The sequence below is a fragment of the Salminus brasiliensis genome, chromosome 17, assembly GCF_030463535.1.
Source record: "Salminus brasiliensis chromosome 17, fSalBra1.hap2, whole genome shotgun sequence".
NCBI classification, from domain to species: domain Eukaryota; kingdom Metazoa; phylum Chordata; class Actinopteri; order Characiformes; family Bryconidae; genus Salminus; species Salminus brasiliensis.
Window position 1 is genome coordinate 25,143,746 of NC_132894.1, and position 27,953 is coordinate 25,171,698.

The 27,953-nt window shown below is 40.4% G+C and overlaps 1 protein-coding gene across 3 annotated transcripts; it reads left to right on the plus strand.

The window, feature by feature from the left end:
- Window positions 1–39: 39 nt before the first annotated feature.
- Window positions 40–27,953, plus strand: trim66 (tripartite motif containing 66). 3 transcript variants are annotated; one of them, XM_072660141.1, is made up of 18 exons: window positions 40–344; window positions 9,449–9,782; window positions 11,184–11,355; window positions 15,591–15,720; window positions 16,163–16,279; window positions 16,631–16,745; window positions 16,970–17,116; window positions 17,553–17,670; window positions 17,987–18,642; window positions 20,414–20,620; window positions 21,367–21,475; window positions 21,642–21,726; window positions 21,803–21,977; window positions 22,087–22,823; window positions 25,399–25,519; window positions 25,768–25,842; window positions 25,939–26,091; window positions 26,846–27,953. In XM_072660141.1, exons 2-18 carry the CDS (start codon window positions 9,774–9,776, stop codon window positions 27,080–27,082), a joined length of 3,363 nt encoding a protein of 1,120 aa, XP_072516242.1. In that variant the 5' UTR covers window positions 40–344; window positions 9,449–9,773; the 3' UTR covers window positions 27,083–27,953. The 3 variants fall into 3 exon arrangements, with proteins under 3 accessions (XP_072516242.1, XP_072516245.1, XP_072516243.1); XM_072660144.1 differs by lacking the exon at window positions 40–344 and adding an exon at window positions 377–708; XM_072660142.1 differs by lacking the exon at window positions 40–344 and adding an exon at window positions 734–855.

Genomic DNA, 27,953 nt, shown 5'->3' on the forward strand with positions numbered 1-27,953 from the left:
ACTCATCATGTCCCATCAGTCATAACCATATTCATATTCAGTACAGCTCCAGCTAAATAACATTTGTTGTCAGTGGCTGACAAAGCCACTGTTCAACCTTCGCGTCCCACTTTATCTGATGCCCCACTTCACCTGAACACACACCGCGCTCGGCAGATTTGAGGAAAAGCGAGAAGAGCATCACCTGCCACCTGGAAAGACGCGGTTGGAAGAGAAGCGCGTGAGAATCTCGCGATTTTAAACGGTACTTTCCCTCCCCGCATAAAAATAAACCGAGTGCGAGAGAGGCGACATCTGCTGGACCGGGCTGGACTGGACCGGGCTGGACAGGCGAGCAGGTCAAGGTAACGAACTTCAGTCTCCGGGATGCGTTAATGTTACCGACCGTTTGGTCCTACATTTGGGCGGCTCGGGTGAAGTCAGACTTTAACGCTAATGCTAAACAGCTGTGTGGAGGATTTCCACAGAGCGGAAAGTTAACGTGTTTATCGTAGCCACTTCGTTTTTGGCTTTGCACCGTTTTGACGATTAAAAGAGAAAGACATAAAAAGTACGACTGTTTCTGGGGTGAAAACGCTTTAGGCAAGGCTCGCGGTTTTGGCTCGGAGTCTTGCCCTAAATCCGCAGCGTTTCTGGGTGCCTGAGGGGGAGGACTGCCTGCTGGGATCTACGCGCATCTTCTTCCAGAGGAGAAGGTGCGGCTCCAAAGTAAGAGCCTTGAGCGCGTTAACCCACATCACAGCGGCGGTTTATCGGGCTGCGTCATTAACCAGCGCAGCTTTCGGCTCCAACCAGTTTGCGCAGGATTGTAAAACGGGGTCCCGTCGTTGAGGCAAGGTGAACCGGATTATTCTGGCAAGTCGAAGCGCTGTCATGTGTTCAATTCGCATTATTGCCCTGTTTTTTATCTATATATCCGAAACGAACCAAAAAAAATCAGCCTCGTTTAATAGGTCGCTATCAGAGGGAGAGGGGCTGAGAGGGGAGTTTAGTTGGCCACGGCGGCCGCCTTTTAAGAGACTGCGTAGTCAGTGTGAAATTCATGTTGCGAATTTACGTTCGTCAAATGTTGTTTTTTTGGAGATGAGGAAAAAATATGCAGAGACGTAATGAGAGTGTTTGAGAGGAACGGGTTAATTCGGAGGGGGTGATTGAGGAAAGGCATGTGAAGAGTGTGCACTTTTTTAGGCTGCGCTTGTTATATATAAAAAAAACTCATGCAAAGGATTCAGCAGCAGCAGGTAACCTCAAGATGGTTCATCGAGTGAAGTCTGCATTAAGGCTTGTGTATAATAAGCCATTACACCTGCTGGACTAACTCTTAGATGAATTGCAGGTGTTTTGTCAGCACTGTGTAATACGGATGGCACTAGTTCTATCTAATACGAAGTTATATGCATAAGCCTTTCAGTGCTCAGAGAAATCTGTATTATTTCGACTGTGAAAAACAGTAAAAACCTGGACATCAAATAGGTACACCTAAAAGTCTGCATTTTTGTTCAGTAAATGCTTGGTGGAGTGAAATAACTTGAACTCAGTCCGTCCTTAAGCCTGTGTGTGTGTGTGTGTGTGCGTGCGTGCGTGCGTGCGTGCATCAGAAGAGAACAGAGTGAAAGGAGAAGTGACTCCTAGGAGAAGTTGCTACACACTTCATTTTACACTTGTATTTGCTACATAACATTCACTATTTTGACATACCTATTCAGTGTACTGCTTTAAAAACACTCAGATTTCACATTTACTCCTTGGTTCCCTACAGTTGCTCCCCTCTAAGCTTAAGGATTTACTGGTTCACTACAGATTGAGTGAGAGATATGCCATATGTCCAAAAACTTGTAGGCACTTTCTTCTGAAATCAAGGCTATGGATAGGGAGTCTGTCTCCCATTTGCTGTATTAACAGCCCCTGGTTTTCTGGAAAGACATTACATTGCATGCTGGACCATTGCAGTAAGAATTTGATTGCATTCAACCAGAAGAGCGTAAGTGGGGTGCATCACAAGTGCATCCCAAAGGTATGTAATGGAGCTTGATTGCTCAAGTTCAGTGCTGGTGGGGATTCACACGCCTCTAGCTGACACTTGGGCACAGAGACTTATGTGTTGTTGCTTCAGTAGAGTGAGCCACTGTGTTGGCAGTGTTTTGTTTTTTTTGTGGAGATTATACCTGTTATGTGTGCATTATTGAATGTCTGTAGCAGCAGTGGGTAAAATAACTAATTAGAAGGGGTGTATTATCAGAAATGTAGTAGTTTACTGTATTCAGACAATTCAAGCCTTCAAGAACAGTACACAGCAAATTTGCCATTGTTAAATCAACACTATTTCATTAACTCTATGGGTGTTAAAATGTAACACTCATAGTGTACATTTAACACTAACAGTGTTAATTTAACACTGGCAAGTTTGCTGTGTAGAGTATTTATGTAGAAAATCCATGACAGATTTTTTCTTGGATCTTAAGTAGATCTGACATCTGATATCCACCTTGTTTACAAAGTGCTTAGTCATAATAAGTAATCCCATATCATTGCTCCTCAAAACGTGCTTATAGCAGCTGATTCTGCAGGATTGTTGTTTATGTGCAAGTCACTGATGATGCTAGTCTAGACTAAGTGTTTTCATTTATTCTTTACATGACAAAAACATAATATCATATCATAATATCATGCGCAAAGACATTTATAAGAAAAGGTCCAAGTACACTTGAAATTACACTCTTTCCCATTTACACCTGGTCACTTTATGTGTCTTCTATCTGGTTTAGGCCAAGTGTAAATGCACCCAAGGGACATTCAAAACAGATAAAAATCCAATCACTCAAACCACTGCAATAGGGAGTCTGAAACGCACTTGAACTTACATGTTATAGTGGTGTATACGCAGCCATCTTTCCAAGATGCATTTGACATCCAAAACCCATCCAGTACAACCAAAACAGCAGTAACAATAGCATATTCTGTCCCACACGCATTTGACTACCCAATGTAAATAATTGTGATAAAAATCATAATACAATCCATGTATTATGATGTATTATGATTGTAAACAAATGTATCAGAATACAATCCAGACACATGAAGTGACCAGGTTTGAACGATGCAGTAAAAAAAAACACTTTTGGTTCTATAAAGAATCAACTTGTAATAGAGATGTGTGAATGTCTCTATGACAAGCATGTTTCTTTATGTAACCATATGTAGTTGCTTGAAAACCATTTGTAGCACTATTTATAAGTGTGAGTGTGGGGCTACGTTTTTAAAAAATACAAGCAAAAAAAAAAACACTGCAAATGTTTTGCACAGTGTTTTGCAATTTAAAGTAATTGTGCTCTTTTTATAATGAAACTTGTGGAGCATGTGCATCCCAACTTTTAGTAGTGAATGAGGAAATGTAAGCATTCCACCAAAAAACACTATCATGCAAAATCAGGTGCCAGTGTTGGTTGGTGTTCTTTGAGTAATGATTGTATTCAGGATATGCTCAGAAATCACTGTGCGTCATGACATAATTTATCACAGTAATAAATATGGTTATACCAGCCACCTCTACTTTGTCTGCTTGATTCAGACATGTTACACTTTTGAATAGTAACTGCAGAGTAAAATGGTAGGCTTATAGTTTTTGTGTTGATGTAATACATTTCATATGACACTGTAATCATGGAACAACTGTTTTAGTGTAGTTAATACTTATATATAATAATAAAGTGCCCAACTTATTTTGTATCTGCAGGTTATTAGTCCCCAAAACACCACCACAAAGTTGTCTTACCTGTCACTTGTTTTTATGTACCACAATAGTTATTTTTGGTGGACTCCAAGTGCAGGGTGTGAAGTGTCTTGAAGTATCATTTGAAGGGCGGTCTTTGGTGCTTTTCTAAAAAGAAACTATGCACTCTTTCTAACGGCTGTTTATTTATAGCTTCTTAGTGGTACATCACACCTTTTTAATTAGACACTGCTAATCTTGAGATCCTTCACTATGGAAGAGGTATGTGTTTAGGAAGTGATCTGTTCAGAGACCAGCTAAGCAAGTGCTTTTTCTTGCTCTCTCACTTTTAAGCTCAGATTGTGATGCTAAGGAGCAGTAGAACTGTTTGGTAATCCCAATTGGGGATTTCAGGAAGAGTCCCCATTTTTAACTCCTCAACCCCCCCACCCCCCAGAGATTTGATTATATCGCTTCATTTCCAAATGAAGCGCAAGTAATGCGTTGTCTAGCTGTCACCACTTGTTTGTCTTAAGTGTGACGTCATGTTTTCAAATCAATGTCACTGAATCCATCCTTAATGACCATCTCAGATTATGGCCTAAAAGTTTCTATCATTTAATGTTATTTGTCATGGTGTGCAATATTCTGCTGTTAAGCGTCCAGCATAGTATCCCTTCATTTTGACAGAATTTGCGATTTTGTATTCTTTTCATCCATCAGTGCTTTCTCACTACAATACCCAACATGCTTTATGCTGATACATCATACAGCTATTGCGAATCCACCCCACAGTGATAACAAAATGACTGTTAGCATGGTCACTAATGTAGATGCAAAAAAAGAATAATCACATGACTTATTATATTCAGTTTCCTAGTACACATGCCTGCTAACTACACACCTCCAAGCAAGGTTCTTCGTAGTCTTCAAACTGCCAATGTTTAAACTGCTATACTGCTAAAGTCAGATACAGCTTGTCTTTTTGGAATGTAAGAAAGATACACTGCAAACTGTGCAATTGTGCATTGTTAGCTTGTCAGGTAATTAGCAGTTTTTCATTGCTGAGTCAGGCGTCAGGCGTGCTAGGAGCAGCATGTGGAGTCCCTAGGACTGAGACTTGGAACCTCTGCCTTAAGGAGTGATGAAGATGTTATGAAACGAGGAGGTTGAAATATGAGATTACCATCTGCTGTGGATAAATCTGACATTCCCTCATCGTGATCTCATAACCGCAATGTTAATGGATGTTAGCGAGGTGTGCTTCCAGGGGAAAGGCTCTCCTCTTGAGTTTCTATTAATGTGCCCTCTCTGGAGATAGCTGTGCTCACTCAGGCAGCAACATAGCCCACACTGAATTCACTTAGCAAGGAAGAGGAGCCATAGCTGGCAGTGAGAGAGATAGGCAGAGAGAGAGAGCGAGCAAGAGATTGAGGGGGAAGGAGAGAGGGAGAGAACGCTCTTTGGTTTTAAAAGCTAAATGGAAGGGCATGAAAGGCAAGACAGCAGTTTTGAAATGCTGGCGCGTCTGCCTGCCTGCCTGCCTCGCCAGCTCGAGTCGGAGTGCCTGGCTAGGCTAATTGTGTTTTAAAGTGGGTCTGCAAGCACACAATGGGGAATCGGCTGGTTTTAAGCTCCCCTGTGCAGCTCCGGAGGAAGAGAGAGTTGTCAGATTTGTAGGTCAGGCTGCAGGGGTTGTTGTCAGGCAGACTCACAGCGGTAGAGGTGGTTTCATACTGGCTTTTTTTTGCATGGTGCTGATGTGTGATATTTCAGTTTGGCTTGTTTACTTTGTTTGACTCTGTCATACCACTACTTCCACCACTTCCCAACCCCCACTCCCCACCTCAACACAGCTTCTGAGGTACTTATTAAGACACCTAATAACCAGTGCTGCGACTAATGTTGCCGGGTATGAAAGCAGTGATCATTATAGTGATAAATGACATGCATTTTTGAACATGTCATGGATATTGTCTGTACTTGTAGACCAACTTTATGTTTTATTATAAAGTAAGATAATTATTAATCCTAGTTCATTGAATTTATAACATTTCCCAGATGTTTGTACAAAAAAATAACATTTTAATAACATATATTGTACCTCTTAAATAATCACATGACAAATAACCATGGTAAACAGTAAAACAAAGTTGGTGGGTTTTGGGGCAGTGTACAGATGATGGTGCAGTAGATGCTGTTAGTATTTCCACTATTACTACTAAAACTCCTCCTACTCCTCCTCTTCTACTCTTCCTCCTCCTATTGGTACTACTGCTAATAATAATAACAGGAATACCGAAAGCAATGTTTTTAATTTTTTTATTTTGAATTGCACATAGGCCTGAACATAGTGATAGTGCGAGAGTTAATAACACCAAAAGTGTGTATGTCAAAAAAAGTTGTAGTTGTAGCATGTCACAATAAAGAATTCAGTTGCCATTATCAAACAAGTTTTACAAACTGAGGCCATGTAGCCTAGCATACAAGACCTCTTGGTCTATTAAATGATTCAGCAGTTATGTTAAGTGATGCTCAAGAGCCAGAATGTAACTGCAGCACCATTTAAGGTGAAATGGAAATATTTAATAAGAAACTGGCAAATATGAAGCCAACTCCAACTTCAGGCTTAGCTGTAGGACAGGACTTAAGTCACCCCAGCATGGGTAAAAATGTCAGTTTAAATCAGGCATCAAAATAATAGTGTTTTGCTATGGTTTGTACAAACCTAAAAGTAGAATTTTTACTGGGGGCTGTTACTAGATGTAATTTGGTTAACCATCATCAGATACAGGCCTAACATATGGCATACAATGACCACTTTGACCACCCCTATTTGTGACTGATTTTTACATTTGTAATATTTATGGCTGGCTTTTTTTGCCATTTCCAAATACGTAATTATACGCATACAGTGTCTATAAAAAGTATTTACCCCTTGGATGGTCAGTATAAGTTATCTTTAATGTCAAAGTGAAAACAGATTGCTATAAATTAATGTAAATTTAATTACATTAATTACATTACATTAAATATACAGTATAATGTAAATAAAGTAAAATAATAAGTAAAAATAAACTAAGTAAATAAGTAATAAAAATAAGTAATTGCTTAAGTATTCACCACCTTAAAGTCAGTATTTAGTAGCTTCACTTTTGGCTGCAATTACAGCACTGTGTGTGGAGGTCTCAATCAGGCTTGCACATTTGGACACTGCAGTTTTACTCAAATCCTCATTGAGAAGAACTGCTCAAGCTCTGTCAGGTAGCACGAGGATCAGGCATGAACAGCCCCTTTACAGGTCCACCCACACATTCTCTATTGAACTGATGTCTCACCTTGTTGTTTTTAAACCAGTTAATTTAGTGTAGCTTTCACTATATACTTCTGTCATTGTATGCTATCTTCTCCTTAAGGCTGGAAAAATCTGGCATTGCAATCATTTTATTTTCTGCAATATATAGTGCGGTATTAAAAAGCACAGGAATTTTCACCAGATTTCAATAAGCCATCGTGTCACATGATAATGCAATCCAAGATTAGTAAAGGGTAAAAGAAATGATATCGGGCAGATATATCCTATTCCTGGTAGATATGTCATAGAAAATGATAACGCTTTTGTGTCACACTGCAGAAAAGTAACATTTAATTATACATTTAATTAAAATGCCTTATGTTACATCCAGAACTATTGTGCATGCTCACATTGAGATGACAATCGTGCAGCCCTACTTATCCCAAGTTGTTGTTCTCTTTCAGACTGATTTAGATTGTCCTCCAGGATTTTTCCTATATTTCACATTCATTTTTACCCTTTCAGGGCCTGCTGCCAAGAAGCATCCCCACATCATGATGCTACCACCTTCATGCTTCACAGTGGGGATAGGTTGTTTGCGGTGATCTGCAGTGTTTTTTAGTTGTCCTTGGAGCCTCCCATATGCCTTTGGGTGAACTGTAGTCCAGATTTAATTCTCTCGGCCGCTCCCCTATAAAGCTTTGACTGGTGAAAAACCCAGGCAACAGTTGTATGCAGAGTTTCCCATCTCAGCTGCTGAAGCTTTTCACTCCTTCAGAGTAGTCAGAGGCCTTGTTGGCCTTGCTCACTAAGTTTGTGAGAACATGTCATATTCCTTCCATTAATGGCTTTAACTGGACTCCAGGTCATATTCAGTTACTAGGAAATTGTTTTGCATCCATCCCCTGACTTTTACTCTTTAATTACATTACCATGGACTTGTATGGAGTGTTCTTTTGTCCTCATTGTGTATTTTGTAGCCTGGAATACTAATTAGCCGATGACTGAACCTTCCAGACAGATGTCTTTATAATACAATCACTTGAGAGACATTCTCTGCAGTCAGGTGATCTCCATTTAGTTGTAGTTGTAGTTGTAGTTGTTAGAATACTAGCACAAGAAGTTATTATATTATATTGATCAAGATTCCATTTCTAAAAGCAATGAAAGGGGGGATATCAAAAGGGGTGAATACAGATGTGCAGTATTTATACACAGTTTTAACATGCATTACACAATGGCAGTCTGTTTAAATACTAAAGATTGTTTCCTTAGTCCAGGACTTGGCCTAGATACGTCTGGATAGCTGCATTGCCCCACATATGGGAGATCTGTAGCCAGGAATACTGATTAACCAGTGACTGGACCTTCCAGACAGGTGTCTTTTTAAACTTCAATCACTTGAGACACATTCACTTAACACAGGTGATCTCCATTTGTGAGACTACCAAGGCACCAGTTGCCTGGAATCCTGTTGAATTAGGTCCCTCACATGGTAAAGGGGGTAAATATTTATTTATATATTTATCTATAACAGCAATAAAACAGGAAAACATCCAAAGGGCAAATGCTTCTTATAGGCACTGTAACCCACTTGGGAAGACTAGCATTGCACTGGCTAGTCATCAGTATAATGTATAGTGACCACCCAAAGAAGTAACCATTACTGAATTCTGATTTCGTTACATCCAAAGTGGCTGCTGGCTTATTTTTTTTTTATAACTGAGGCTCACACTTTCTTTTAGTCAAACTTGTGAGTCAGACTGGCTCATGGGCTATTTAAATAACATGAAACAAAGTTCTACATCAAAAGTAAGATGCTACTGTCTGTTTAGTACAATGAGTCATGCATATGAAAATATACTTCAGAATAGGTAAGATAATTACCTGAATAAAGTGCCAGCAGTTTTAAAGGCTAATGACTAATGCTGTGGCTAATGACTAACCGACTTGGTTGACGTCGTGGTGGCAGCTCAACTAACAACACTTGGAGTGAAGCAGATTTTTTGGGGAGCACTCGGCACTGCTTTCTTTTCTCCCGAGCCGAAGTGTGATAAAATCTTAATTGATTTTACACTTTGGAGGGCATTCTGTGAGCTGATCTTGCCTTCCATCTGGTCCTGCAGCCTGGAATGACCCCGTTTCGCTGTGTTACGCTTCTCCAGAGGGACCTGTCCCCCCTACCTCTCGCCCATCCAGGGACGTGAGGAGTGAAAGAGGGCGAGGGCAGGATTCGTCGCCCCTTGTGCCCACACACACAGACACACACACACACACACACACACTGTACTATCCCCTCATGCATGCCACGTACTGCGCTTCCTCCTAAACCGTTGTAGGTCACTCGGCACTTCCATTTTGGGAAAAGGAGGGCTTGCGGGGATGTTTCGCCCTAGAAAAGAAATAATTATCACCTCTCCCCAATTCCCAATTATTATGAACAGGGCTTAGTTAAGAAGAAGGATCATGATGGTGGCTGTCGACGGTAGGCACGTGGGCTGGAGGCCGCTGTAGGGAGGCGGCAAGGAGTCCAGCACGGCTCGCTGCGCCCGAGGACACACACGCAGAGAGAGAGACACAGAGAGTGAGAGAGAGAAAGAGAGGCACGCAGGAGGCTGCTCTGCTGGGGGTTGAAGTGAGAAGTGTGTGCAGTGTGTGCTACTTCCTGCCGCAGGTAGAAGCTGTCACAGAGCTCTGGAGCGCGGCGAGGGCTGTAAGCTCCGGAGCGTCTCACACACTCGCTGAGAAGCTTCACATCACGCCGCTGCCATGGAGAAGGTGAGACCTTCGCACACTCATTCTCTTCTGCCAAGGAGGTAGTGGAATGCTTTGGCAGTTTTGCATGCATTTGTGTGCATCAGCGCTGTTGTTGTTGTTTGGAACGTGCAATGCATGAAATGATGCACAGTAACGTGTTTTTGTTTTATTGCTCAGTGCATTATTAATAATTTACACAATGCACTTGTTAGCTATGGCACTTGCAGCGCCACTTATTCCTCTTGATATGGCATATCCCTTATTTGAACTTTAATCTTTAATTAATCTTAGGACCTATTATCCAGTAACAGCTAAATTATTAATAACTGGTGTGAAACTAATATGTAATGTATGCAACACAGGTCTGGATCCACTGATGAATTTAAAAGGAATATTTTAAGATGGATATTAATTTTAACCTGCATTGTGTGTTATAATGTTAGAAACTGAACCCAGTGTTCTTAGTGTATGGTTATTAGCCTCTGTTCTTGTTGTGGTGGGTATCCTTTGTTACACACCCACTGTCTTTCCCTACACTTCACAAATGACTTGATCTCAGGAGGCATTCCTGTCAACACATCCAATTCTCTTGGAATATGAAATACCGACAAATCTGTTGCACACGTATTACCCTGACAACCACTTAAAAGAACAAAAAGCCTTAAGTTCTCAACAGGGTGGCATTGGATATTTAAATCCTGGTTTAGAGAATACCTGTGTCTGTGTTTAACTCTGGCTTGGTCAGGTGGAGTATGCTCTGCCCTACACATTTTAGTGTTTCCATGGCTAAAGTGTGTGTGTGTGTGTGTGTCAGAGCAGGGTTTGGAACCAGTGATTTAACTGATTCAACTCTAATGGACCTGGGTGTCTTAACTTTTACATGATACATAACTACATGCATAATCAGCATTTGTTTTATAGTAGATATGGATACACAGATAAAATACACAATATTCTTTTTTTTTTCCTCCCACTGAGCTTTCAAATGAGCTAATTTTAATGGGCCGTGTAAGAGGGCAGTGCTCAAACTGCCCAACCAAAAGAGATGAAGAAATTAAGAAATTGCAAAACTAGTACTGCAGCTAGCTGTTGTTAATATTTGAACGCTAGGCTACAAATGGCTACTGTTATCACCTACTGTTTTGACCTACTTTACTAATGTTATGTTGGGCTCTGCGCAATTCTGGCTAGATTTCTTACAGAAGTGGATCAGATTTGTTTTGCATGTTTTTTTTCCAATATTGGCCCAGTAACTACACTAAATATACTAAATATATATATACAGTAAATATACTATACTATAATCATTTATACTAGATACCATTATCGGTTTTATTGTAGAATAATATGATGACAGTTTGAAGGGTTAACCGGTTAACTGGTCTCATCCATATTTGTCTTTTGTGTTTCTCTTTTTTTCAGTGTTGTTCTGAGTGTCCAGAGCCCAGAGTGGCCCAAAGTTTGTGCACCTTTTGCAACAAGTGGTTGTGTTTCCAGTGCACGGACCTGCACCAGCACGACAGAGCTTCGGCTCTGGCCTCTGAGCCCCGCCTCCACCAGAGAGCCAGCACCCCACCAGCACCGTCTGAAATAGGCAAGATGCTCTTTTACCCCCCCCCCCATAATCCTTTTCCTCTCCAGCTTCTTCTGGCCTTGGTGCTTGGAAGCTCTAAGCTGACGGAGCTCCTATCTGCCCTGCGCCATATTTCCCTTTTGCTGTCTTTATTCTTTCTCTGTGGGGCTCAGCGAGAGAAATAATGCACTTCATAATAAGTGTGAATAATTATGCACCATGATGCATTGTCGTGTTTTATTTTTTATGTGACCCAGTTTTCTGAAAGCATCTACTTGCTCAGCAGTAGCAGAACGATGTGTCTGGCCAGTCCGAGTTTGCTGTCCCTTCATCAGTCTTCATCACGGACTGACATAAGCCCAAATACTATAGGCAGCTCAGATAACTCTTGTATTAGGCCTGGTGTGTTTTGGTCTCAACAGCAGAAAAAGAGAAAGAAGAGATGGAAAGAGAGAGAGAGAGAGAGAGAATGGAGTGTGTGTGTTTAGGTGGTGGATGTGTTACAGCGACAGAATGTATGTATGTATTTTATGTGCCTGTGTGTGTGTGTGTGAGAGAGGGAGAGACAAGGTTGATGTGGTTAATGTGTGAGATAAATAGACAGGACCAGCAATTAAGATGCATATGTGTTTTGAGTCTGTGTGTGAGAGAGTTTGTGTGCATGTATGTGTGTGTGTGAGAGAGAGAAAGAGAGCGAGAGAGAGAGAGGGAGAGAGATAGCTAGAATAGCTGCAGATGCGAGTGAGAAAAGTGCAAGCCTATGTGCAGGATGTGGTCAGTCACCAGAGTTGCTCTGAGGCTGAGGCTGCTTGTCGCTGTTGGAGCGTGTGGTCTCTCTCTCTCTCTCTCTCTCTCTCTCTCTCTCTCTCTCTTTCTCTCTCTCGCGCTCTTTGACACTTCACTACGTGTGAACATGCCTCCATCTACTCCAGACTGCAAGCAGGGTGCAGCGTAAGCTGGCCTGCTGGCTATTGTGACTGGCACACTGTAAATCAAATATGGCAGGCGCTGTCAGTGTGAAGCCTTCATTTCGTCACTTCTTTCAGAGCCCCTCATTGTGCCCGGCTGCCGTTCTCCAGTGTTAGAGTAAGGCTGTCAGAGCTGGTCCATAAAAAGTAGATTTGTTCAGCTAAAAAAAATGCATCAGTTTAATTTCAGTTTACTTTTTCATATGTATGACATGTATGAAGGATTAGTCAGCAGTTTGCTTGATGATAATGCATGTTTAAATTCTCCTTCTGGTCTCTTTCTCACAGTAAGAAACGGAACTGGAAGGTGTCATTCACTTTTGCCACATACAGCACTGTGCAAAAAGTCTTGTAAAGCTAGACTTTATCTGGGCAGTATATGTTTACAGATTAATTCACTTTATAATTAATACATAGATCACATTGTGATTTCATGTGCATGTGTTAGCTCATTTAGCTCATTCAGAGTAATTTAGCTTTCCTTTAGGAAGATCAGAAATTACAGTTCATCCAGTTCATCTAATGCCTACAGTCAGGTCCATAAGTATTTATACAGTGAGGATTTTTGTACTTTTGTTCTGCCTTTCAGCTTTAATTCAGTGGGTTTCATATGCAGCTATTTTTGCCTACACTCCTAAAAATAAATGTGCAATGTGGTTCTTTGAGCAATGCCATAGAAGAACCACTTTTTAAAAGCTTAAAGAACCGTCACTTGATGAAACAATTCACACCAATTTAAAGGTTCCTCTCACACCCCCTCATCTGTTACAGAAATGGCTATTAAGGAAAGCAAAGGGGTTCAATAGCATCACTCACAGAACCATTTGTAACATTTATTTGTGCGGTCCTGTTTTTCACCTAGTCACCTTTTTTTTTTATTTATACATTTTAATAGTTGGATGCAAGTTCTTTGTAATCAAAGGTTGCCTTCCAGACTTGCGGTCAAGACATCACCAAATCCTGAGTTTCTTTCCTTTATTATCCGTCTGTACTGTGAAGCACCGTCCAATCATTTGCGCCATTTGATCTGAGCAAAAAGTAAAGCAGTAAAGCTTTTCGCATAGCAGAATTCCTTCTGTGTTTGTGTAACCAACACATCAATAACTACATGCCACTTTAATGTCTATTTATGTTTATTTTATTTATTAGAATGCTGTAGTGTGAACCTGAAAGCATTTCATAACTGCTTATAACTTTTGTTATTATTTTGTATTTTGTGGAAAAAACATGTTTATCAGTTCAATGAGTGCCGTCAAACAAGCCCTTTTTATGTGGACACAGAGAAGCCACCAGATGTAGTCGATCATGAGCAATAACAGGAAGTTATAGATTAGATCTATAACTAGAATAGATGTTGGATCTTTGAGCTTCACTGAATTAATAATCAACGTAGTTGCATGTATATGTGTGACCTTGCATGTATAATTTTGTATGTATAACGTGTATAGTGTGTAATTTCAGAACCCCCTCCCCCCACACAAGATGTATGTTGTACACTCATTATGCCTCAGAAAATTACAGTTCAAAGAAATCACTGAAAGCCCAATATTGCCATAACATTCATTCAAGAAGAAAACAAAAAAGAAACGTTTATTAGATTATTAATTATTTGTCATTATAACTGTTAGCTTACTCGTGGTACTAATAAAATCACTCTGATAGCCTGATCATTTGGTAATTTCTATAAAATAACAGTTTATCAGTAGACAACAGACTATTCTAAAGTGACTAGGTCTCAAACTGTTTTACTACTCTAGTATTTAAAAATATTTGCTGGAGAAATACAGCTCACTTTGTCAATATTTACTTAATCCCAGTCAATCACTCAAAATGGCATTGTGCTGGTTAATAAGTGATATTTGTAAACTGTCATTTTTAATGATGTTTAAATAGTTTTCCACTCAGTAAAATGTTTTAAATGTTCAATGATTGGTTTGCCTCGAAAAGGGTCTGTTCTGCCTACACACATGAAAGTAATTTGCTTCTCAGTGCCGCTTGTTACTTTATTTATCCTGCAATGTCAAAGCTTTGTTTGGTTCCTCAAATGCAACCCCAGCGTCGTTAATATTTGGCAATGCTTTTTAAAAAGTCATGAGTTGATTGATCAAAGGTATTCTACGCTCCGCTTTTTTCCTTTTGAAAAATGATGTGAGGATAAGTCCAGTAATATTTACAAGATTTTAATGATGCTGTATTTCTTCCAACTAAAAAGCAACAAGACTAACAAAATAATGGATTCACTGAAGCCAAGATGTATTTTAAATATGCACTGGTTCTTCTGAACTGTACTTGGAGTATAGCCTTAAATGTGCATAGAACTTAACAGATTGTGAATAACTGAAGAATGCATTTACTAAGTATTTACAGATGTCTAAATAGTCAGTGTGTGACCTTGGTTGGGGTAAAACTTGCTTAGATGCAAATGTAGAAGCTTGTTTACAACCCTGGTGTTTCGCCTCATGATGAAACACGCAGATCTTTTTACAAAGGGCTTGTGAATTCTAATATGGTTTGAAAACTGTAATTATTCCTAAGTCTTATTGTATGGCACTCTGTCCTCTTGTTGTGTCTTCTCAGCACACTGAGTTTGGCTTTCTCAAAGGTTACCAATAAAAAACTTGTAAAAAAAGTTGTTTTTTCTTCTTATGTGTGTTTAGCTGCAGTTTGGTAATCAGCTAGGTAGTCCAGTTTGTTTTTGAGGAATCAGATGTTGGAGAAAAGAATTCAAGAATTCTTGAATGCTGTTACATGCCTTGTTTTTAACGTTGACAGCGGTCACCATAAAATACAGAAAAGGAGATGCTTGGAAGAGAGTTTGGGGTGTACTATCATTAGTTTTACACTTTAATACAATGTTTTTCCAATTTTCTATACATTGTTAAAAATGTATACACCTTAATTGTATATTTACATACTATAGCATGTTCTCATTCACCATTGGTCTTATAGAATCACTTGTAACCAGATATTCCCTAAACAGCAGTGACATAAACAGAGTGGTAGCATGTGTGCCACTGACAAAAAATAGGCGGCAGTCTAATTGTACAATAGGAGAGTGCACCTGCTAGGGAGTTTTAAATGACCACTGTTAAAAAAGAAAACAAACAAAAAAAAACAATCATCTCAACCAGATGTCTATTAAATTAAAGGCTATTTTACATGTTTCTGTCTGTTCAATGACCTTTGTTACTCTACTCACACTCCACGTCGTGTGTTAGTCTCATTATTTCAAATGCATGTCTCCTAATTAGCTCCTTTCTGTCTTTTGCTTTGTGTTGTGCTCCTCAGGTTCTGCTTGTTGTGGGCATGCTGTTGTCATGTGTCCACTCCATAAACAGGAGCCTTTGGAACTCTTCTGTGAGACGTGTGACCTTATGGCCTGTAGCATCTGTCATCTGTCTTCCCACAAGGACCACCGGTGAGCATGGAGGACACACACATTCAGACACATGGACAAGGATGTCACGAAAACATGGATATATCAGGTGGCCACTGAAGCATATAGCTACCAATATACATATTAATACATAGCCTGGCTTCACAGCAATTGAGCTTTGACTGAGCTAATTTATTTTTATTGTAAATACAATGAAAGGTTTTTATTGGTGTGCAGAGGAGATGTGACTAGGGCTGTGATATATATTGTTTTCCAAACTGTTGTGCAATTGCAATATTGATCTTTGCAATTCTGATATGGTAAAAGGCTATATTATATATCAAATATATCAGTAGAGGAAATCAAAGCATTCACTTTAGGAAACACATTCTGTTAAAACAAGAATGCAGACCATTTTTTTTATACTTTAGCGATAATGTGTTGTTAACAATAGTTGTTAAACAAAGAATGCCATTGTTCTTAGATTGGTTCATGTCAACAAGGCTTTACAAGATCAGCGATGGCTCCTGGAGAACCTTATGGCACGGGTAGAGGAGAAAAGATCAGCTGTGGAGAACACTGCCAAGCAGATCCAGGGCAGGTAAGAACCTGTAAACTCAGTCCCTGCATTGAGAATTCACTCTTACAGCACTTTCAGAAAAGAGTGATTAACTCCAGCCTCCACATGATTGCAGCAATCAAGCTAATGTTTGCCAAGCTAAGCCAGGGCTGCCTATGGCTATCACTCAAGCTAACTTGGACAGCAAAATCATAGGATAGTATTCAAAGTCAGTGACACAAGCTCTATCAGTCAGTTTTTTTTTAATCTAAATAATCCAAACACAGCTGCCAGATGCACCCAAGCATTTCCATAAAATACCTTTAAGTCTTTTTACATTACACATCAAAAATCATAATGTCTTTTTATCCTATCCCACCTCCGTTTTCCCAGACTTCACGGTGTAAAAATCACACAAAAGAAGGCCGAAAACCAGATTAAAATGGCCAAGATGATTATGATGAACGAGCTGAACAAACGGGCCAACCTATTAATAGAGCAACTGGAGGTAATTACTTTCTCTCCCCCTTCCTTTCCTCTCTATTCATCTAAAAATGTCCAGCTGACCATGGACGGAGACGGAGCGTGCAGAACAAAATGTCATCAGATTAGATCACAGACGGCTGTAATTGTGTCAATTTTGCATGAATTCAGATGTGAATCTTACTATAGGTGATGTATATAAGAAATCTTTAAAAGAAATATGTGTATCAGTAATGTCTTCTTCCACAGAGTATCTCTAGTGGCTTTAAACAGCGTCTGGAGGACCAACTTCAGGGGGCAATAGAATTGTGTAGTCAGCTGGAGCATGTACACAACTTCATCACCTGGGCAGTGGCCCATCACAGGAGGAATCCACTGCTCTTCAGCAAAGAGCTGGTAGGTTTTAAAGGCATTTTCCCCCAGATAACAGGTAAACAGATTATTGAAACAAGAATTTATTTGACTGATTTTTGATTTTACACTGTTAAGGCAGTTAATATGTCAGTTTGTTGTAGGACAGACTGCAGATGCAGATAATTGGGTGTTTTGAGAGTTGGGAGGTGGAGGACTGTATTAGTTTTCAATAAGCAGTTTCTCATCCTCCAGAACCTAGTTTACTAAAACAATGCAATATGAGCATTTCTAGTGATGTTTATGAGATTTTGTTTTCTCTAGTATCCCAAACCTAGCTGACCATGTTTGCCTTTATTATCAGTCATGTCTACATAAGGCTAAAGACAGCATGTAGTACTAATCTAAAAAAAAAAAGCATATTTATTATTCGATGTGTCTGTCTTTGATTGTGAAGTTTGATCTATAATTCATTTTTCAGATTGCTCTTCAGATGCAGCAATTACTGGAGCCACTGATGCACTCAGAGGCCTGGGCCCCTTTGAAAATTAAGTTCAACTGGGATGCCAGCTTCTGGACCAAGCAGATATCCACTCTTGGTGGGTAGAATGACCAATCTGGTGGTATTTTTCTCGGGGTGAAATGCTTTGAATATAAATCACTGTTTACTTGAATTCATGTAAAAAGCATAGTGCTAACAAAATAAAGCTATGGCCTAAATACTAACGGGCATTTATAGATTTCATTGATTTTAACCACATTTGATTTATCTTTACTTGCAAGTGTGTTATATTATAAAAATAATTGTATCAACCCATTAATGTTGTTTACCTTATGTAAAAAGTATAAATATTTGGGTTTTGACCTCAAATGACCTAAGGTTTGGATGTCAACCTTTTTTTGTTCTTATTGTAGGTCAGCTTAGTGTTGAGGGTGGAAGCCGGTCGTACTCAGAGGGTGTAGGCCGAACAAGTATTCTGAGACCCCAGCCTGTGGCCTGCATGGCCATGTCCTCCTTGTGCCATTCGGCCCGAGAGCCAGACTGTGCCTACCAGGCCTTTAGCCAGCCGCAGCTCTGCTGTCTCCACTGCCGACCAGCTCAGTCTGTACCGCTGGAAAAATACCCCTCGCAGCTGGACAAGTACTCAGTCCAGTGCCCCCAGCAACCTAGTTGCAATTCCCCACAGAGTCTCCAGAGGTGCTGGGAACCTGAAGGCACCGCCTTGTTGCCCCAGTCTATGGTCCATTCTTCTCAACGGTCTACACCACCTCCTGTGCCTGAGTCTATCCAGCTGAGCCCCAGCAGAGGTCCGCTTCGACAGCCTGCTACATCCAACCACCAGCCACAGAACGAGCAGCTGTCTACCCTCCCTGACAGGGCTGCTGTGAGCAACAGAACATCCACATTTGGTCAACCTCCTGTAAGCCAAGAACAGAGTTCCACAGACCTTGATACCCTTCTAAAAAAACAGCAGCAACTTGAGCAGCCTCTGGCGAGGCCAAGCGCAGAGTCCAGTCCTGCACCAACACCAAAACAGCAGCCACTCGCAAACTGCCAAGATAAGGATAGGGTGAGTTGCTGGATTGCACGGAGATTGGTGTGTCTGCATCTAGCAAGGCAATGCCTCCACCACATTGCACACTGACCACAGTCCCCAGACCCTGCATTGTTTTTTTTTTCTCTGTTTGCAAAAGGTCACACCTTAACCGCGTGGCTCAAACAGCCCACACCACAAGCCCTCACTGGCGCACAGACAAGCAGCACAAACTCATGTATGCAAGTGGATAGCCAAGAGCAAGGGCAAAAGGGAGAAAGATTTGGCCTTTCTAAACAGTGCTGTGGTCTTTTCATGTATGGTGCCTTTCAGCTCAGATGCAGTGCTCTTGTAGTGTGATTGTGTATGTTGAATGTACTTTAATCTAGAAAGGATCAGGCTGGGTTGTAGAAGTGAACTCTGCATAATGACAGGGCTGTCTCCATTTTCAATATTAATTGAGCGAGACGGAGATAGAGAGAGTATGCAAGAAACTTGAATCAATGCATGTGGCATCTTTTTGTGCCAAGGTAATGTGTTTTCATCATGACAGCTGCTGACAGCACCTCTGCAAACAGATGGTGAGACACCACTGAGCATGTCTGCAGGACGAATTCAGATACATTTAAGACTACCTTCACAGATACATGCATGCACACACACGCTCAAGCAGGCCAACGGCACCTCTCAGCACCAGCTCCAAGTCATCGAACTCTAAAACTGGAGGAGAAACAAAGTAGACAATAGAAGTTATTATTAGATCTCTTGATGTCAGTACTTGAGGAAAAATCACAGGACAAGCACCAATCAAACAGTGGGCTCCCTGCAAAGATCTGTACTCTTGGGGCAAATTAGTGTATTTTTATTTATTTATTTATTATGTTTTTTATATAGCCATCTTCTTTTGCCCCTAACAGTCACTTGAATATGAAAGGAAGGGGAAAAAAGCATTTGGGTGCAGCCACATATTTACTTAACCTGAGATTAATGAGAAGCTGAGGGAATTGAGAGAGCTGGCAGTTGGGCTTTTCTGTTACTTGCTGTGAAGCTTTCAACATTAGCTCCCAAGACTTTTAGACCTCCTACCTACTCTCTGCACCCACTCATACACGCATGCTCGCAAACGCACACTCCACACAGCTTGATTCATTCCACCCGCTCCCTCTGAGGCTTCTATCAGGTGGTGAGTGTTTTTAATCCTGTGGTAATTATCAAGGAGAGAGAGAGAGAGAGCGACAGAGAATGAAAGAAAGAGTGCAAAGAAGGAGGGGCTCTGCTGTGCACACGGGCTACTGCCTCGCAACTCTGACATTTGTTGGCATTAGCGAAGGATGCAGTCGCTTGGGCTTTTCTGGAAACTTCTCGCATTAGTGAAATTATGACAAGGGAAGAAGGCGCGCAAAGGGCCATGGAGGAGACGGGAAGACAGAGAGAGGGAGTCTAATCTGTGATGTGTTAATGCTGCTTATTCAAAGAAGCCTTCTGTGCCCCAGATGTGGGATTTACATATGATAATTGGTGCTGTAACTAAGCCATTCATTATCAGGAGACTTATTTTACTCTTCTGACTTGGTAGTGGCTGTCTCTTGTCCCCGTGTGTGTCAGAGAAGCGTGGGTGCAATGCTGTTTTCCTCCTGTTTGAAACTCTTGTTGCAGTAGCTTCAGTGTTTGCCATGTTCAGAGTTGCTTCCTTTTTCTCTGCTTCCTCTGTTGTCACTGTTGCCATGACGCCAGTGCCAAGGATAAGCTGTGATCGTCAGTGTTAGCTTAGCACAGGTCCTAATGACTACATGCTTCTTTCTCACAGGGTTCCCCAGGGTTGGATGTGCACGTGCCGGCTGAGGAATGTGCAGCTGATGCCCAGAGCCAGGCCAGTCCAGAGATGAGCACCAGATCCAGCAGCATCCCTGCAGAACCAAGCTTACCACGTAACAGCCCTTCTGATGTCAGGCCTACTGAGGATGCCCACTGTCTAGCAACGGTGACCGGGGACCAACGATGCACAGCACAGCAGGTAAACCTAAACATACAAGCAGTTATTCCAGCATTAGAAGAAAGTCCTGTATTTTTTATAGTTGCAACTGCATTTGTGGAACTAAAATTAGCATAACTTGCTGTCCAGGCAAGAAACAGGCATCTCCAAAATCGCAGCTTTAAAGGAGAAGAAAGAACTTCTTAACTTTAAATGGAAGTCAATGCTAAAAAATGCAAAGAACAACTACCAGATTCCAATTTTGCCAAAAAGTTAAAAAATGGCAGTAATGGAGATAAGCACAACATAATCATGCAGTGCTTGTGCAGTTGCTTGACAAACATTACAATTACTAAAACCACAAGCCTTTTGGTGTGTTGGTGTCTTTCTGTGCACTGTGCTCATTTGCGCTTTGCTTCAAGTTGCTTTCATTATGATTCGCTTTGGCCTAATTTCAAAGAGCAAGCCTCTGGCAAACAGACCAAAACACCTTTGTTTCACTTGCTAATGCACACTGCACCACAGTTTTTTTCCCTTTAATGGATACACCAGATGATTTACATCAAAAGAGACAACTGTTGTCCTGGAAACAGATCCTCTAACTTTTTTTCCCTGTGCTGTTTTGAGAACAGCTGCCCACATTAACGATTATTCTTGGCCTTGGTCTAGCATGATCACTTGAATTGAAACTTTCTGGTTGGTCGTCGTGATTCTGCTGTTTTTTATATGACAGACTACCTATTTACACTGCCGTTCCTACTTTCGCTGCCACTTTAATCCTCTTAAAGGACTGCACACAACCCAGGACAAGAAAGCCTGGTTCAGACAGTGAAGTAATGGAAGTCCATCCACAGAATCGTAACAGTTCTTCTCTGACCACCTACAAGACAGAACCAGGTGAAAAAGGCTATTTATCTTGTTTTAGAAAAATTTTCTATAGAAAAATGTTATGTACTTAAATTATGCAGTATATTTTCTTTTTAGATTTTACATTACAATCCAAGACATAGTCTGATGAAAGTTATGGCTTGACAATATTTGAAAGATTAAATTTATTTTTCAGATAATGTCTATGCATATGCCTATGAAAATACTGGCTTTAAGTCTAGGACAAAATACAGAACACCAAGAGAAACTCAGGACACCAGGTAGAACTTTTACATTTTTTCCTGCAAATGCATTGAAGGTACTACTTCTGCTTTAAGCTTCTTTGATCTTCTGTAGTTGCAGAGATGCTCCAGAGGGTTCTAAGGTTCCAGTTGTCTGCCTGGAACGACTAAAGATTCTAGTATCCAAATGTCCGCCACAAGGCCACCAGAAGACCGATTTTCCAACTGATCCAGGGCTAAAGTCTGAAAGGACTGTCTCCCAGGAGCTACAGAGCGAATGTCCTACTGAGGTAATCTTTTAATAACAGTAGTTCCACCTCTAAACCTAAGAACTTGTCTGAGCAGCTGTTTCTGTATCTGTCGATTAACTGATTCCTGTCAATATGCTGTGTTTTAAAGGGGGTATCCAGTACAGAACCAGATCATGGAGGAGAGGACTGTCTACTACCTACACAGCCACCACAAGCAGAGCCTCTGCAATGCAGTACTTCTCCTGGCATTTCAGAGCTCCAAATTCAAGAGCTATGCAACCAGGACAAGGACACAGAGGACTGCACAGAGGCCAACATCTCGACAGTCCAATCTAGGGACACTGAACCTTCAACACAGCCTGAATCTGAAGAAGAACATGCTTCTGACCCCAATTCATCTGAACCCAGATCAGTGCCAGTCTCTGATTCCCACATTGAATCCACAACAGAGGCTGACTTTTGCTCCGAGGCAGAAATTGATTCAGAACTTCAAGCGGAATCAGATCCAAGCATAGAATCAGAACCACAAGTTGAATCAGACTCAGAACCACAAGTCGAATCAGATATGGAGTCAGAGCAGCCCCCTGATTTAGAGCTCTCTGCAGAGTCTGAACCAGAGCTGGAATCAGAACCAGATTCCACAGCGGAAGTGACACTAAATCTCGAACAGGAGTGTGAATGGGAAGCGGAACAGCAAGCCACTACTGATTCCAGAGGAAGGTCTGAGGCAACTTTACCAGAACAGGCTACAGAACACCCTGAGGAGATGGAGAATGAGGATTTCTGTGCTGTCTGCCTCATTGGAGGGGACCTGCTATGTTGTGACCATTGCCCCAAGGTCTTCCACCTGGCCTGCCATGTGCCTTCTCTCCTCAGCTTTCCCACGTAAGACTAGCTGCCTTCTTTCATTCTTACCTCAAGAGTAAACACACATATTGCGTATTAATAGATATATTAGTAGATATACATGCAGTGCCACTTAAAAGTATTCACCTCCTTGAATGGTTTCCCCTTTTGTTGCTTTTATAAATGGAATCATGATCAATGTAATTTGGCTTTTTTATATGAATTTACAAAAAAATCTACTTCTACTGTGGTAAGTAATATACATAATGTCAATAAAAATAAATCATAGTAAAATAAGTGATTGTAAATAAATATTTTTTAAAGTGACCTTTAAAAGTGAGTGACCTAATTTAACAGAGGTGCTTGTAGTCAATTAGGGAAATTGAGATCACCTGAGTGCAAGTAAATGTGTCTCAAGTGACTATAGTATAAAGACTGTCTGAAAGGTCTGGTCACTGGTTAATCAGTATTCCTGGTTACAAATACACCAAGACCAAGACAAAAGAATACTCCACACAACTTCAAAAAAAGGTTATTGAAGAGTGTAAGTTAGGAAATAAATACAAAAAACATACATCACCTGAAGTTCCATTAAATCCATCATTAAGAAATGGAAGGAAGATATGCCAGAGCAGGCCATCTTCACAAACTGAATGACAAGTGTGCAAGAAGGACTACTCTGAAGGAGTTAACTTGATGCTCTCGCCCCTCCATGCTTAATGGTGGGAATTGTGTGTTTGTGGTAATGTGCAATGTTTGACCAAAAAATGTAGTTTAGCCCAAGCTGCAATTGTCGTATGCAGAGACTCTCTGATCTCTGCTGCTGAAGCTTTTAGCGCAGACTAGTAATTTGTGTTTTGGTTGCCTCCCTCACTAGTCTCCTATTTGTCTGGTCACTTTAATTAATTAATGGTGCACATATTTGTCACTGTACAGCAAAATGTGTCCTCCGCATTTAACCCATCTGTGGTAGTGAACATACACACACACCCAGAGCTGGTGGGCAGCCAACTCCAGCACCCGGGGAGCAGAGAATGTAAAGGGACTTGCCAAGCCCGGGAATTGAACCCACAACCCTGTTATTGATAGCCCGGCGCTCTAACTGCTGAGCCACCACTGCCCTCATTAAACTCAATAACATTTTTAGACAGGTGTCTTTATACTACACCCAATTTAAACACTTCACTCCATTTCACTAACTGTAAGAATACTAACACAAAAAGCCAAATTATATTGACACTGATTCCATTTATAAAATAAATAAATGGTGGGGGGTGTCCAGGGGGTAAATACTTTTTATAGACACTGTAACAAATGAATAAAAAAATCTATTTATACCAGTATTTATATACAGCTATTAGTTTTAGCATGTATTACACCTATTGGTAGTCTGTTTGAATACTAAAAATTGTTTTCTTAGTCCAGTACTTGGCCCAGATAAGTCAGGATTGCTGTATTGCCCCACATACGGGAGAATAGGAAGGTGATCGCTAACTCATGCAGAGATACTCTGATAGATCAATATGGCTTTTTTGAAATAAGGCTGAATTTGAAATAAAGTAAAAGTAACGTAAATGTGATTGAAGTGTATACTTTCATCTTTAAGTCAATTTAACAAGTTATCAAGATTCTATTTGTTTATAAATTTTGGCCATTTGTTGTTCAAAACCTATGGTATCACCAAATAATAAGTTTCCGCCCTTGATATGCTTTGCCAGGCCTTTGCTGCAACCGCTTATTTTTGGCTCTTTCTGCCTTCATGTTTGTCTTCAGTAAGTGAAAGACTTGCTCAGTTAAGTTAAGGTCAGGTGACAGATCCTGCCATTTAAGATAATTCTCAAGCTCTTTATTAATGTCTATTATCCATCTGTACTGCAAAGCACAGTCCTGTCAGTTTTGCAGCATTTCATTGAATCTGATCAGAAAGTGTAGCTTTGTACACTTCGCACCTTTATGAATGCAGTGCCATAAAAGTGCCTCCACCATGTTTGCCAGATGATGTGGTATTCTTCAGATCATGAACCCTTTTATCTGTTCAAAGAATCTTTTTCCAGAACTGAGCAGGGGATTTTTTTTATTACCTCTTTAGTTATCAGATGTGGTCTTACAGTTTTTTTGTTGTCGCTGAGCTCACCAGTGAATTTTATAAAATATATAAAATGTATCTCAAATAAGTTTCCTTTGCTTTTTTAGCCTAATGATGGCCTCCTTCACTTGCCTTGATGGTGCTTTGGAACGCATTGAGAGTGCCCATGAACCTAACCTAACCTGAATTTGCCTAACAAAAGCAAAGGAAATGAGGAAATGTGTCCAGATTTTTTTGGACCTGACTCTATCTGCTTTGTTTGCCATAGTAACCACACATGAGTACACTAGGCAATTAGTAAACTTTGTTGACTGTGGAGTCTCATGGTCTCAAGGTCTTAATGTTTTGGTTCATCAGTGTATAGCAGTGGTCTACAGAAGTTCTTGACTGACTATAAGCATACAAGAATTTAAGCACGTCATGGCACAATAATTTGAGTAATCTTGGGATCTTTGCTGATTTCCACCCCTGCTCTCCTATAACTCTGTTGTAGCTAACCAACCTTTATCTGTTCTCTTGCTACTACAGAGGTGACTGGGTTTGCACTCTGTGCAGAGATGTGCAGCGGCCAGAAGTGGAGTATGACTGCGAGGATGTACGGCTGCCCATAGCCATCGCGCCATCTGGACTGTCTGCATGCGACCAGAGGGTAAGAGGCGAGATGCTGGGTTTCATCTGTCCTCAGTGAGATTTATCTTTTAAGACCTTGGGGTCAAGATCCAAAGAAATGAAAAAGGTCTTTCAAAGTTCTGGAGTCAAAAGAGTCATAAATCAAAAAAAGTGTCCACCCAGATGAAATAACAAAAATAAGTCTAAGTTCAGTCAGAGCAAGGAGTCTGTTTTATGTGTAGGTGTTTTATAAATTATTTGTAATTAATTGTTGTATATTTTTTGCAGAAATGTGAGAAGCTAACTCTGCTTATCTACAGCAACATTCTCAGTGCTCCTTTCCATGAGCCTGTCAGCCCACTGGTAATTTAGAAAGTCAAAAAATGATATTTAAAAACATTTATTTAAAGCTCCTTCTATTTAAAAAGCAAAAACAAACCATTTCTATTTTTGTCCAAGGCCCGTCATTATTATCAGATCATCAAGAGGCCCATGGACTTATCTGCTATCCGAAGCCGGCTCAACAAAAGCAGCTCGTCACACTACAACTCCCCCAGCGAGTTTGTGGCTGACGTCCTACTGATGTTTAAAAACTGTGCCAAGTTCAACTACGTGAGTGAATTTGTTTTCCTCTCTTCACTTTGTTTGGTTCTTTTTATTGGTTTAACACACTTTACAGTTGGCTGCAGCATATTACAAAAAAATGGAAACTTTTGAGGTAAATAGTGTCTAACTGCTTAGCTACCAGAGTTTACATTGATTGGTGGAGCAAATAACATTTACAAATGTAATATTATATACTCTTAAGTCTCATATTGTTGGAGTGGTTTAATTCAATTATCCTTGAACAGTGTGATATCAGGAGAGAAATACAGTGCTAGAGATTGCTTGGGGAAGCTAATGTTACTCAGTCAGCTTTTTGAGCTAAAGGCTAAAAACATAGCACCTGGCTAGCCCTATACTTCCTGCAACTTGTCCTTTACAGTAAGAGTCCCTTCAGAAAGAGGGGGAATCTGTGCATTTCCACTCAGCTTAAAAAGCTTTTTAATAAAAAGAAATAAACCACTGGAAACCATCATTGTATTGCTTTAATTTATCTCAAAAGGCCATTTTATCAATAGTCGCTGACACTCATTGCAGTTCACCTTGCACATTTGTAGTCCAAAGGAAAGGGTAATACTACTGGGCAGAGTTGAAAAGGATCTGGTACAGATTGCTGATTACCTGTTGGAGAAAATGTAATGTGTAACCCTAAGATTTACTATATATACCTATATATTTTGGACATTTTCAACTTAGCATGAGTTAACAGGCAACAGGAAAACTGTTCAGTTTTCTGAAAACAAATATATGATTTTTTTTTCAGCCGGACTCTGAAGTGGCGCAGGCGGGTCGCAGCTTGCAGGATTTTTTTCTTTCTAAGCTGAGTGAGGTTTTCCCGGAGCTCAACTGCCCTGCTCTTGAGGACGACTCAGACAGTGACGAGTATGAGGAGGCTGAGCAGGCAGCGGCCGCCGGCTTTCCCTGGCCGGAGAGAAAAGAGCAAAGCCACAGGAAGAGGAAGAGGAGGCACTCGCTCAACTGGAGGAGGCACCATTATTAGCTCTGTCTTAAAGAGAGAGACAGAAGGACTTCAGTTTTATAAACCATTCAAGCTTCTATCTAAGAGAGGCGACGTTTTATTTTAAAGGCTCTTCCTCTAGCTTATGTAAGCAAAGGGAAACATGTATGTTATGCTGTTACATATTACATAACTGAAAATTGGGCTTTGGAGCATAAGCCGAATTTTAGCTTAATCTTTATGCTATGCTGTTCTACACTAGTATGTACTTTATGTCAGTGCATATAGTGCTTTTATTTGTAAACTTTTGTGTTTTTGATAACTGACTGGTTGCTGGCGACTGCTACTCTCTAGCTATAGATGAGCGATGTTGATTGGTTATATATGATATATTTATTATAGAGAATGTGATATCGTATGGTTTTGTATGCTTTATATGCCACATAGGTAATGAGGTATTACTCCAGCTTCTGTTTTTACTGTACTATCTTGATTTGACCTGTAGAGGGAGCTCTTTGTATAGCCTTAAGCACAAAAATCAGTTCACATTGGACATGAGGAGATGCTGAATTAATTGAATTAAACTATTTATGAAGCAAAATATTACTCCTATTCCGGAGACAAGTGGATTCTAATTGGATGTTGCTAGGTTACGCTCATATTTGAAATATGTGTCTTAATTCTTCATTTAGCGATCAAGTGATTTTTTTCTCAGGTGGAATGAAAGGAGTGGGAATTTCAGTCTGCCGTCTCCCACTACATAATTTGGTGACTGTGTATGCGATAAATGAAGTGCAGACACATCTTGTACCTTTGTTATACTGCTCATACCATATATTTCTCTCAGTCATATATACTGTATTTAGTCAGATTTGTTGGAATGTATTCAAACTAAAATATAATATGCCGCTCA